Raw genomic sequence first — 13235 nt, forward strand, 5'->3', positions numbered from 1 at the left:
CCCCCCCCTCCCTCCGTCCATGTAGGAACCCAATACTGGGCTGGAGGCTAAAACCTATGAAAAACAGTTGCAGGAATTGGGTATGTCTAGTGAGAAGAAGGACTAGGGATGACAGGATAGTAGTGTTTCAATATCCAAGGGGTTGCCATAAAGAGGGTCTCAACCTATTCTCTAAAGCCTCTGAAAGCAGGCCAAGAAACTATGGATGGAAACTAATCGTGGAGAGAAGCAACCTAGAATTGAGAACAATCTTAACAGAGAACAATTAACCAATGGAACCAGTTGTCTTCAGAAGTCATGGGCACTCCATCATTGGAGGCCTTTGAGAAGAAAGTGGCAGCCATTTCTCTGGAGTGGTATGGGATCTCCTGCTTGAGCAGGGGGTTGGACTAGATAGATCAGGGGTAGGTAAAGTTGTCTCTTTTATGACTTGTGGGTTTCAGGAATTCTGGGGAGTTGAAGTCCACATGTCATAGAAGAGCCAACTTTGCTTATTTCTGGACTAGATGATCAAGGTCCTTCCAACTTTTATTATTCAGAGCACTCTGTCTGAAAATATACTTGTTTTAGCGTTTTTTTAAAAAAAAATATTTAAGGTTTAAAAAAAAAGGCCATGTATTTGCTGTAGGGTTTTTTTTTTTTTTTTTTTAAAGTGAGAGGAAAGACAGCCAGGACTACCTCTTTCCCCTTTCTGCCATCACTAAAAATGGCAGGGCAACCTGCAAGCCACCACCCGGGACGCAGGCGGAAGCGAGGACTGCCGCAGAGCGGAAGTCGCATTTAACTCAGGGCGGAAATAATGGTGGAGTTGGGCGGGGCCAAGAGAAGCGCCCGGGCGGTTGGCTGGCACCCAAAATGGCGGCTGGGATGTACCTGGAGCACTACCTCGACAGTAAGGGGGCGGGGCGTGGGGATTCGGCCGGGGGGCGAGGGTCGCGAAAGGCCGGCAGACGTCCCGGTTCCGTGTCGCTGGGTGGGCGCGTGAGTTCAAGGGGGACGCTTCTTTGCATGTTCGGCCCGTTCATAGGTTCAGCAGCGGAGGGGAGAACCTGTTTCAGGAGGGCGCTTCGGCTCCCCCTGGTTGCCCGGTGGGTGAGGCATGTTCTGGGACACCCCCCTGAGGAGCGTCTTCCCGCCTCTCGCGGTTCTGAGGGAAAAGGGCGGGTGGTCGGGGGGTGGGTTATTCCTGGGAAAGGTGTGAAGAAGGCAGCAGGGTTGATAATTGGTAATTGTCTCCGACCCACCTTAGATGCCGAAATGGAGCTTCCCAGGAGAAGATTGGAAGATTTGCAAGCAGTTATTCAATCCTTTATTCAGTTTGGGGTCATCTTGTAAGATATATTGTAGTGTAATCCAGTTCTGAGGGAGGAAGTTGCATCGTTCTTTCATTTCAAAAGCAACTCAGTGCAGATTTATGATTCATAAGGTGACCAATTTTTTTACAATGAAAAGGAGGGTGAAAAAATTTAAGAAAAGTATGAAACATTTATGCCATTACGAATAAATAAAATTAATAATTAAAACTAAAACTTTAATAACAAAAGCGATAAAACTTTACTAAATCTATATTTGAGTTATTTTACCACTTCATGTGGAAAACAGGGTTGTATAAAATTGAATTAATGAATTAATAAAAGGTGAATTGTTACTTACCCAAGTATAATATTCACTGAGAAAGAAATAATTTCATATTTCCATTAGAAGTAAACACGAAGTAAAATATAGAGGCTATGGTGGGGAGACAAGTGCGAGACACGTGAAGGTCTCCTATGCCCTGAGCATGCGTTTCATAATCACGTTTTCTGAAATGTACCATCACATGACGCATAACAGTTCGGTGTGGCATCTCTGAATACAGAGATTAACAGATTAGTTTTTAAATATTGAAAAGGACAGGCAGGAGGGACACTTTTCCAGGGAAGGACAGAACCTACAAAAGAAGGATTGTCATCCCTAAAGGAGGAGGATTGATCACCTTAATGATTCATTCATTTACATTTAGCAGCTGCCCATGGAATCCAAGCAGTGATAGTTGTACCTTAAATACATGTACCTTGATGGATTTTTTTTAAAAAGAAAGAAACCTTTAAGGAAAGAGGTAGAATTATCTAAAGCAGTGTTTTTCAATCAGTGTGCCGTGGCACACTAATGTGCCGCGAAGCTCAGAGAGAGAAAGAAAGGAAGAGAGAGAAATAGCGAGCGAGCAAGAGAGAAAAAACAAGAGAGAGAGAAAAAGAACAAGAAAAAGAAAGAAAGAGATAGAGCAAGAGAGAGAAAGAAAGGAAGAGAGAGAAAGAGAGGGAGGGGAAGGAGAGAGAGAGAAAGACATAGAGGGGAGGGGAGGGGAGAAAGAGCAAAAAATAGAGGAAAGGAACAGAAAGAAAGGAATGGAGAGAGAGAGAAAGAAAGAAAGATGAAGGGGAGAGAAAGAAGGAGGGAGAGAGAAAATAGAGCGAAAGGAGGAAGAGAGAGAGAATTTTTTTGTCCAAACTTTTTTTAGCCTCCCCCCGCCTCCCCCCCCCCCCTTGCTCAATGTGCCCCAGGGTTTCGTAAAGGTAAAAAATGTGCCGCGGCTCAAGAAAGGTTGAAAATCACTGATCTAAAGGATAGTCAGAAGAAAGCACAATTTTAAGAGATGTAGACAGTATGCTGACCATTTACAAAACAGTTTAGGGAAATAAAACAGACATTCCTGCATCAGTGAATCAAATGTACTATATTTACAGACATTGCTGTAAACATTTTTTTAAAATATTTGGTTCAGCAGATTAATCCCTCTGTGATGAATGGCAGAAAACCTAATTGAGCCAGTATTCATATACATATAAGCAAATACGTACTAGTCACAGTTAGGATTGGCCGGAACTCTTTGTGCAGTATGTTTAGAGAGAAATTTGTGTCTCATATAATTTAAGATGTAGACAATGATTCATGTGTTTTCTTGTGCTGATATTTGAATATGAATTTAAATATCTGACAGTTTTCTTTTGACATATGAACGCCCATTAGTATGGGTCTTCATGTATTAAGGTATTAAAGAAAATAGCACAATATTATTTTTCCCCTTTGCTTGATCATCTTTCCTGTTTTTGGGTTCCTCCTTTTTAGGCATTGAGAATTTGCCTTTTGAACTGCAGAGAAACTTTCAGCTTATGCGAGATCTAGACCAACGAACAGAAGGTGACTAAGAGATAGGATGAGTAGAAGACAGCAATTAATTTGGCGTAATTGTGTGACATTTAAAAAAAAAATTTAAATGTCCATTTCTGTTACTGTGGAATTTATGTAAAGTAGTCTTTATCAAACTACTTTCTGCTTCTTCTAGATCTTAAATCGGAGATTGATAAACTGGCTACAGAATATATCAGCAATGCACGGACTCTGTCTTCAGAAGAGAAAGTGGGTCTTCTCAAACAAATTCAGGAGGCCTATGGGAAGTGCAAGGAGTTTGGTGATGACAAAGTACAATTGGCTATGCAAACATATGAAATGGTATGAGATATAGCAAGAAGATAGTGTTATACAATTTCATTCACTTATTCGTTTTCAGTTATTAGTGTAACCAGCTTCTTTCTTCTATTTGTATAATCTCCATCATGCTGATGAATTGACTCTCATGTCAAATAATATTGTTACACTCCTATTATGTTTTCAGGTAGATAAGCACATCCGAAGGTTGGATACGGATCTTGCCCGGTTTGAAGCTGACCTAAAAGAGAAACAGATTGAATCGAGTGATTATGACAGCTCATCTAGCAAAGGCAAAAAGAGTGAGTTCTGCAGAGATGGGGGGGGGGGGGGTGTTGGGGCGGGGAAGAATAAGGGGAATTATGAGAAATCAAGTGCCTGTCGCGTACCTATCAATTGGATTTGAATGTTTAGGGGGAAAGTACTTTAAAAGATGTACAAGGAGAATATTAGAAATTTAACCTGACTCCACTTGATAAAGTAAGCTGCAGCTCACAAAAGCTTGCTTCTGTTAATAAAATATGTTACTCAGAAAAGGTGCTACCAAATTCCTCTCTTTGGTACAAGAGGGAGAAAAAGAAAACACTGCAGGTTTTTAACATTCTGATCCTATAGTCTTTGCAGTAAAGTGCAGTGCCAATTATATTCCAAACTATTTCTTGCCTGGAGCAGCTTCCAAGGGCTAACTTTCAGTGGGTTTCTGTGGCTGAGGATGGACTTGAAAATGAGTCTCCCTGGTGCCAGTCATGATATTTAATAGCTATACCCTTAAATGATGCAGTTGGTTTAAATATGCACCATTTTTTTAAAGAAAATATTTAAATATCACTATGAAAATAAGTTTGAAATAGGATAACAGCCCTAACCTTGGAAGATGAGTAATTCCTACTGGAATGGTAGCTGAAAGCTATGATCAGGAGACTCTCCAGTTTGCTTTGGCAGATCAACTGGTGGCACTCTTTCCTGTATTAGGAGATGCAGAAGACAGTAATTCATCTCTCAGTCAGATTACAGCAATTCGCTTTATAGGAGACTATCCTACATGACTCTGAAGCTTTAGCTCATACATAATGTGATCTCCCATTTCCTCACTGATGTTAGTTGATTCAGCAGAATAAATCATATGTTGTAGGAATTGTTTGGTTTCGATTTTGCTTCTGAACCAATTTAAGATGTTGGTGATTACCTATAAAACCGTATTTGGCTTGGCCTCTCATTACTGTTGGGACTGTCTTTTTCAGGTAGAATCTGTCCACTCTACGCAGTCTAGCAGGGAGCGAATGCTTCAGGTGCCCACCCCGAAAGAGATTAGGGATTCAGAGAAGCACATTCTCAGGAGCAGCCCCTCCCTCTGGAACAGCATGCCCCTGGAGGTCAGATGTGCCCCTCCCCTTCTGGCTTGGAGCAAAGTGGTTAAGATAGTTCTCATTCAGGCTTGAAAATCTTTTTAAGGGTAGTGTTACAAACAATTCCTTATTGTTTTATTTATTAGTTGCTTTTATATTGAATTTTTATGCATGTTGTAATTTTGTATATTGTAAGCAACAAATTACAAGAATAGGCAGTACACAGATGTGGCTCAATAAATAGACAGAGTTGGACCTGACTACAACTTTGATATGGAACCACTGAAAGTTCCAGGAATGTTCCTTAGACTGGATTGTTGGAAAACATCCTAGGGAGAAGGCAATTAGAAGGAGTTAATCTTGACTTATAAGAGTTGTCAGCTTATTGCAGAAATGAGACAATGGGAATAAATTTGACTTTGAAAGCCACTTGAAATTAATACACATAAGCATTAGGAAAAAACTCATTGAAATTTATTTGTAGTTATTTGATTTCTTAAATAATAAGTTGCATCTATTACTTAGTTCTTTGTATTAGAAAAAGTGTTATGTTGGACAGACATTATTTTGGAATATTTGTGGATTACCCAGTAATGAATTAATTTTGAATTGCAGTTTTAGAGACTAGATTAACATAATAATCAAGCCTTTTTCTGTTTATTATATACCCAAAATTATATTTGTGTATAATTGTAGTATAATTGAAAGCCATAAAATAATTTCTTAGTTGTCAGTGGAAACATGCAGGTAAAGAATATGGACAGTAACTCTATTTTTATTAAATTGATATTCTGCCATTTATTTATTTTTCACATTTCTCAACTGCCCATCTTTGTCATGGTCTCCTGGTTTCTAGGCTAGCACCTTAACTACTACACCATACTGGGTCTAAGGGAAAAGACTAATTGCTTGGGCAGTTTAAAAAGTCAAGAAAACATGAATATATTTCACCAGATGTTTAATTTGTGAAATCAACACAGTAAGCAAAGTAAGGTCCCCAAAATAGTATAGTATTTTTCCTGTAACAAATAAATACTGTATATATGAATTGCTCAATCCAAAACTATACTGTTTAGATTAATTGCATAGGTTTTGTTGTACAATTTCTATTTTTTCCCTAATTCCTCCATCCTGTAAGTGTACCTTAACTGAGAAAGATGCTGCATTATCAATATATGCTTTACATTTATTTTTGAAGATCTTGGACAGCAGCTGGTAGTTAATAATATTAATGCCGTATCGGGGTTTTTGAATTCAATTATGTACAATATGAAGGATGTGTGTTCTTGTTTTATTTTTATATATAGTTTTCTTATGTGTGATGTACACTGAAGATGGCGTTTAATTTCATTCTACGAGGTGCAGTGACAATAAAGTAAACTTAAACAATAAACCTGGGCTAGTTTACAAATTAAAATTGCAGCATCTTGATGGAATATACATATTAAAATATTTTTAACATACCGTATTTTCAGAGTATAAGACGCACCTTAATTTCTGGGGAGCGAAACAATAAAAAAACAATTCTGGGCATTTAACTGGAGTGGTTGTAGTGGGGAAAACAAGAGCCACAGAAATTCATGATTCTCCTGCCTGATCCCTCAAATTGGGTTTCTTGAGACCTTGATTTGGAGATTTGTATTTATTGATTTTGGTGGTGATGTTGCTGAACTTCTGGGCTTCAGGTAGAAGTGCCACAATCCCCTCCCTGATTTAAAAAACAGAGCATGCAGACACCAAAAATGAGCATCGCATTTCGGGTGGCGGGCAGCTCTGGTTGCATGTCCCATTTTTGGAATTGAGGAGGAAAGAGTGGCCAGAATTGCCCGCCTGAAATATGATGCTCTGTTTTTAGAATCAAGGAGGGGATCATGGCCCTGCCATCTGAAAATGCTTTCCTCTCAGGCTGAGTGGCAAGCCATCTTGCTTTATGCCTCCTGCGCAATGTCCACTTCACCAACCGAGTCTCCACCTTTTCCTAGCTGTGAGTGGAAGTGAGGATCTCTGCCAGCTGGAAACGTGCAAAAATATGATATGTGGGGGTTGAAAATCTCCAAAGGGTGGGGGCTGGTATACATTCAGAGTATAAGAGACACCCAGTTTTTGACTCTCTTTTTTGGAGGAAACAGGTGCGTCTTATATTCCGAAAAATATGGTAAGTGTAAATTTCTTATTAGAAGCTTGGTAAACAGTTTTAAGATTCAGAGCTTAAGAGAGTGGAATGTGGGAGATTTGTCTCGGACAAATCAGAAAATAATTTCAAAATACTAATGCTAGATTTTGAAACAAATGAGCAGTAGAACATACTTTATGAATAAAAAGATCAGCATGACTTCTACAAAGAGAAATTTAGAATACCATACTTTAAGCATATCAAAAATATATAGTAGCTGACATGATTTTTTAAATTTTTTTTTTACATAATCCTCATCCAAATTCTTGGAATGAACTTAATCAACATGGAACTGCATCATAGGTATAACATAAGCAAAGGTGGAATATTGGAAGTTGTGTATTGTGCAATTAACTGGCGGATTAGCTGAAACATTTCAGTCTATACAGAAATATTTTACTTGTACTTTTCTATTTATATTATCTGTGCAGAAGGCCGTGCCCAAAAGGAAAAGAAAGCTGCTCGTGCTCGTTCCAAGGGGAAAAATTCTGATGAAGAAGCACCAAAAACAGCCCAGAAGAAGTTGAAATTAGTCCGCACGTGAGTGGGTGGGAAGAAGCCACTAGTTTGTGTACTAGTAGTTGTTGCTTGATCTTCCCTAGATCAGTCGACTCCATTTCCAGTGCAGCTGTTCTGCTTATGCTTTCCTTAAATATAAGAATTTCCTACCAGGCAAGTTGTAAACCGTGTCCCAAAGGTGCTTTTTCCAAAAAGGCCACTGGGCTTCCTTGGTTTTTTATTTGAAAACTTTTCACTTCTCCTTCAAGAAACTTCTTCAGTTCTGACTGGTGGGGAATGGAAGGATTTATATTCTTTGCATTCATCGGTCGTTAGTACTCTCAGGTGCTAACCCCGAGACCAATCCTTTATAAATAATAAGTGATTATTGGATATAGATTGGAGGGAATTCTCTTAGGGACGTTAAAAAAAGCAAACCTCTTGCTAACTCAACTTTTTCCATTTAAAGCAGCACAGATTATGGGATGCCTTCAGTGACTTTTGGAAATGTCCACCCTTCTGATGTGTTGGATATGCCTGTGGACCCCAATGAGCCCACCTACTGCCTCTGCCACCAGGTCTCCTATGGGGAGATGATTGGTTGTGACAACCCTGACGTAAGAGAAGGTCTTGCAAATAGAGGGTGGGGAAATGAAGGGAGCTAAGCAAATAAGACATAAGGAAGGACATAAATGGCCTTATTACTCTTTTATAGAAATCAACTTGGAACTTTTTGCTGGGGTCTTAACAAATCGGTATTTGCGTGTATGACCTTCTTAAATTGCTAAATTAGTCTTGCATTTGTTTTCCAGATTTATTCATTTTTAAAGATTAACCCCAAGGAAACTCTTGGGTTAGGATTATTGCTTTGAGAGTCCCATTTCCTTGCCAAGCCTGAGCTTTTTGCACCTCCAAAATGTTGCTTTCCCCCTCCTGCTGTTCTGTATTGGGCAAATGCATTATTTTAAGAAATTCTTACACTTGAATTTATTCTATCTAAAGCCATTAAAAGTATTTCACTACAGCCAAATATCTGTATATATTTCAATAGCTCTTCTATCAATACTTCGCCACCTCACCCCTCTCATAAAGGAAGATGGAGGCGGCACTTAGTGAAACAATTATGCATATGTGTGCTCACAGTTTAGAAACCTTTCCTTTAGACTAGGGAGAGTGGATGCTGGGCATGGTTTTGATGATTAAGGGAGAGAACTATTCCATAGGTAATATTGCAAAGGACACAAATAGAGTGGAGAGCATACAGTTTTGTGTGTTGGATTATTTTATGGGTTGCAGAAGATACTCCTTGAGTATTTTTAATTGTACTGGTCTTTGATTGTAATGAACTTCTGATTTATTGGTTTATTGACCAGACTGCAGAAGACATTTAGTGTTTCTTAGAAAAGTATTAAGCTTCTTCTAGGAAGAAGCTTCATAGAGGTTTTTAGCACTTATGGTCAGTGAGCATTTAGGGAAGTGCTCCAAGGACTAGATGCTATCCTGGGCCCTTAGTCATTCATTTGTTCCCTGGATTTTTCTACCAAAGTGCAGTAACCTGAAGCATTTATGCAGTCTGCCCCATGCCCTCACACAGAGACAGTTTGTTCTAGTAGTTAAGGACCAGCATACAAAGTGGGAGATGGTGAGTTCAGTTCTGTCCAGAGCCATGAAAGCCAAATGGATGACTTTGGGCCAGTCACTCTCAGCCCAATTCATTTCACAGGGTGATTGTTGTGAGGGAGATAGAAAGAAGATGAGTTGGATATGCCCACCGCATTATGTTATTTGTAAAAATAATAAAAGGATAAAAATTGCATTGGCATCCTTCAGTCTCGAAAGACCATAAAAATTAAATAGTTAAATAAATAACTTTTTATCACTGTCTAAATAGATGCAGATCACTTTGTTCCATCCTCTTATAATAGTGTATCAAAACTACATAAGTGATCAGGAAAGAGGTTGTGCATTAGAGCCATGTCCTGATTCCATTGGAAATAGAATTAGATCGTGACCAGTTGCCAGAAGAATACTGATTCATCTCTCTGTGATTTGTATCCTTTACTAGTGCTCCATTGAATGGTTCCATTTTGCTTGTGTCGGCTTGACAACAAAGCCAAGAGGGAAATGGTGAGTAATTATACTCTCTAATCTGTGGTTTTCTTTATAGGACTTCTGAAATGTTGGGATATGAAATTTTGATCCCTGATAGAGGAGGATATTTTCAAAGCATCAACAATAGGGAGAATTACCCCTGTTCATTCATATGTTTATTCCTATATCAAAGTCTGTTTGCTATTTATAGGAGCTTAATAGTGTTGTGACATTTAATCAAATCTCAACTTAATCAGGTTTATGTATTCCATTCCCATGACAAGGAAATAAACCAAGAAGTCAGAAGTAACATTGCATTAAAAACTACTGGCTTTCAAACTTAATTAAAATATTAATTATAATCTCTCCATTTGGCCATGTATTAGTATTGTCAGTGCTTTAGAATGCACACTTCATCCCCAAATTTCTTCTACTAGTCCTACTAATGATTTCTCAGACTCCTAAGGATCTTCCCCTGCAAAGGAAGAAAAAATTGTTTTGGCACCTTCCAGCAAGTGACAAAGATCTCTTGGAAAACTTAAAATCATTGGAGAAATTCAATTTGCTGTATCAAGGCCAATCCAATTTCATTTGTAATGAATCTTCTCCATTGAGCATTTGGAACCCAATTCCTTTGTTGACAAAACTTCTAACTGTATTATTCAAAATTGGGTCATTCTTTGTCAAGTGGACAAGGTGAAATTGAAGCCTTATTTGAAAAAAAAAACATCACAAAAACAACATATATGATAGGAAAATACATACTCTTTCTAATGAAATAAAAATGAAGGTGATCGAAGGTGAGAAAACAGAGTGATGGGAAAAAAACAGCTCTCTGTTTTCTCACCTTCAATCTTCATTTTTATTTCATTAGAAAGCATGGTTTTTGCATATATGTTGTTTTTGTGATGGTTTCTTTTAAATACAGTATTAGATTTGTTATTGTACACTGTTTTTATTACTGCTGTGAGCCGCCCCGAGTCTACGGAGAGGGGCGGCATACAAATGTAATAAATAATAATAATAATAATAATAATAATAATAATAATAATAATAATAATAAAATAAGGCTGCAAAAATTAGTCAAGTGCACATCTGGTCCACTTGACAAAGAATTACCCAATTTGAATGTTATATGGTTAGTGGTATGACTATACATTCACTGGTTAAAAAATATTTGAGAATGATCGTAGAAAAATAATACTTTAAGATATTGGTGGGGGGTTGCTTACAGAATTATCAGCTCCTTAAATCAATTCTGTGTATCTTTTTCCCCTTGGATAGCGTTGTTCCTCCAATTATTGCTTTGTCTCTCTCCTTGATACAGGTTCTGTCCTCGCTGTTCCCAGGAAAGGAAGAAAAAATAAATATGTTATCATCTTCCAGGGTCCAAAGACTGTTTCCGAAATACCCAGCTCTGCAGTTGGGGTTCAGCACTCTTCTCCCAGTTCCTGGGGCTTCGTTAGATAGGGCCCCCCACTCTGGGTGAGCAGAGCTACTTGTGAATGGCTTGTATCCATTTGATGGTTCCTGTGTGTACTGAAACACTCACTGCTTGTCTTTGAGAGGAAGATGAAGTCAGCCGTTGTCCTACAGCCCTTTTCCCTGCAGAGGTTTTAAAACCTGCATCAGTTTAAAGGAACAAAGATTTCTTGGTGGGGGAAATATCTGAAGAAGCTGCAGTTTTTCTTCCAGACTTCCTAATCGGTGTTCCAGAGGAGGAGCCATCAGGTCAACCCTTCATGCAGTATGCAATTTAAGAAGACAGGCTTCTTATACTCCCGTCCTTCTCCACTACTATAACATTCCATTTTTTAAAAGGAGGGAGTCGTACAGAGGCAACTGGAGACCCATTTTTCTTCTTGGGAAAAATATTAAAAAGTGAGATTTTTTTTTCTCCCCTATCCGAAATATTTCATGGATTTTGTAATGGAAGCCAACCAGGCTCCAGTCTTTTCTTGGTGGTGCTTGTTTTAGGGGGAAACCCCATATTGTAAAATCTGCATTAAATAAAACCAATTCAATACATGTTGTGAGTTATTTTCACTTTTGAATGAGCGGTGGCGTGATCGATCTAATTATCAGCTGCTAATTCTTCTGCTTCAAAACATCAGTTTGCCATTCAAGCATTTCAAGGGTATTAAATTGTTTCTCCCAACATGGAAAAAGTGCTAGAATAAAAGAAGGGGCAATTAGTGGAAGGGATAAAGTAAGCTGGGTGAATAAGTAGGATTTTTAATAAGTTTGTGCTAAATGACTTTTATACTTGAAAGAACTGCCTGAATAAATTATATATTTTGCTTCCATACCAATGAGTCAGATATGTACATTTTATCATTTAAGACACTCAATATTGTGAGTATATAACTTTTACCAAAAATACAATATAAGCAGTAAGTAAAACAGCAGGATTTATATTACAAAAAGTTCTGAAGGGATTGTGGGAGAATATTTTTATTGGGTATCGAAAAGAGAAGCAAGGTACTAGATGAAACTAAAATCAAAGAAATTATGGGGTCTCTATCACTGGTTAAAAATAATTCTATAGCCATCAATGCTTCTGAAAATGGGAGCAATTGTACGATCAATGATAGCTAAAATGTATCAACTGGGTGATAAGTGGACTATTAAAACACATTCAGCAGTTAGTGGTATTGATAGAAAGGAAAACAGTTTTATTATAGGAACTTAATAAGTGTTGAAGGTATCTTGAATTTGGACCCAGATCCAAATGCTGACTGAAATTGTACCTGATTATATAGTTTTATATAACACTTTCCTTGCACATTAATAGATCTAATGTTGCTTTGCAGTCATAGTATTGAGTTCATTACATCAATACATAAATTCCCTACTAATCACTGCACTGGACTGATGTTGTTTAATCAATTTCCTATTTAAATGCATACCTTTTGGGATGGGAGAAGTCAGTCTTGATTTCTGGCAACTGCCTAGGACAGCTCTCTGCAGAATTCTTGTCAAGATTTTGGAAATAGCTTGTCCTTACTTCTAAGAGAGTGGTAGGCATAAGGTCACTAAGTGGGATTTGACCCTATAGCAGGACTAGAACTTGCAGTCTCCCATTTCAATCCAGATGTCTCACAAAGGTACACAGAAGATCTAATAAAAGACAATTTGCCAGAATTGGTTTATCTTGCAGCAAAGTATGAAACACTCAATGATTCAGTCTATTGTCTTAATGTTTTCTACAATACATTCCTTTGGTGTTTTATGCCTTCAACCTCCTCATTCTGCTAATTTAAGAAAAGTTAATATCTGATAAATCAATATTGCATTGCATCCTTCACATTAACAGGCATATTAACAGACAGGTTTTTCTCAAATGAGTCAAATTCCTCTTGTGGGATTTCCATTCATTTCACAATAAAATTTTCAGTAGGCTCTATCTACAGTCTGTCTGCCTACCGTAGTCTGACTTTTAACAGCAACCAAAGGCCTGGAACATGGAAAAACCTGTTGCTTTACAATATGGTAATGCTGTTTACTCTCTATATGCCTTAGTGTCCATTTCCTACCAGCATTTTTAACCTGCCTAGAAGATTCTTGTTTCTCCTGCAATGGCTTCAACTGTGAGGTCATTGTGTTCTCATTCTAAAAGTGTGGTCTTGTTAGCCTTTGAAATGGGGTGTATTGGTGAG

The 13235-nt window shown here is 38.1% G+C and overlaps 1 protein-coding gene across 4 annotated transcripts; it reads left to right on the forward strand.

Annotated features, from left to right (window-relative positions):
• The first annotated feature begins 765 nt into the window (after positions 1 to 765).
• On the forward strand, positions 766 to 11604 carry ING4 (inhibitor of growth family member 4). 4 transcript variants are annotated; one of them, XM_070742090.1, is made up of 8 exons: positions 766 to 892; positions 3109 to 3180; positions 3326 to 3492; positions 3656 to 3770; positions 7419 to 7527; positions 7958 to 8102; positions 9551 to 9612; positions 10904 to 11604. In XM_070742090.1, exons 1-8 carry the CDS (start codon positions 856 to 858, stop codon positions 10941 to 10943), a joined length of 747 nt encoding a protein of 248 aa, XP_070598191.1. In that variant the 5' UTR covers positions 766 to 855; the 3' UTR covers positions 10944 to 11604. The 4 variants fall into 4 exon arrangements, with proteins under 4 accessions (XP_070598191.1, XP_070598190.1, XP_070598193.1 ...); XM_070742089.1 differs by having other exon boundaries at positions 774 to 892; positions 7955 to 8102; XM_070742092.1 differs by having other exon boundaries at positions 830 to 1088.
• The last annotated feature ends 1631 nt before the right edge of the window (positions 11605 to 13235 follow it).

This window comes from Erythrolamprus reginae, chromosome 2 (genome assembly GCF_031021105.1).
Source record: "Erythrolamprus reginae isolate rEryReg1 chromosome 2, rEryReg1.hap1, whole genome shotgun sequence".
NCBI lineage: Eukaryota > Metazoa > Chordata > Lepidosauria > Squamata > Dipsadidae > Erythrolamprus > Erythrolamprus reginae.

Coding starts and splice junctions, on each gene's coding strand:
- ING4 (XM_070742089.1), top strand. CDS start 856: ATGGCGGCTGGGATGTACCTGGAGCACTACCTCGACA. Junction 3,181..3,325: donor TCTAGACCAACGAACAGAAG/GTGACTAAGAGA, acceptor TGCTTCTTCTAG/ATCTTAAATCGGAGATTGAT. Junction 7,528..7,954: donor AAGTTGAAATTAGTCCGCAC/GTGAGTGGGTGG, acceptor TTCCATTTAAAG/CAGCACAGATTATGGGATGC.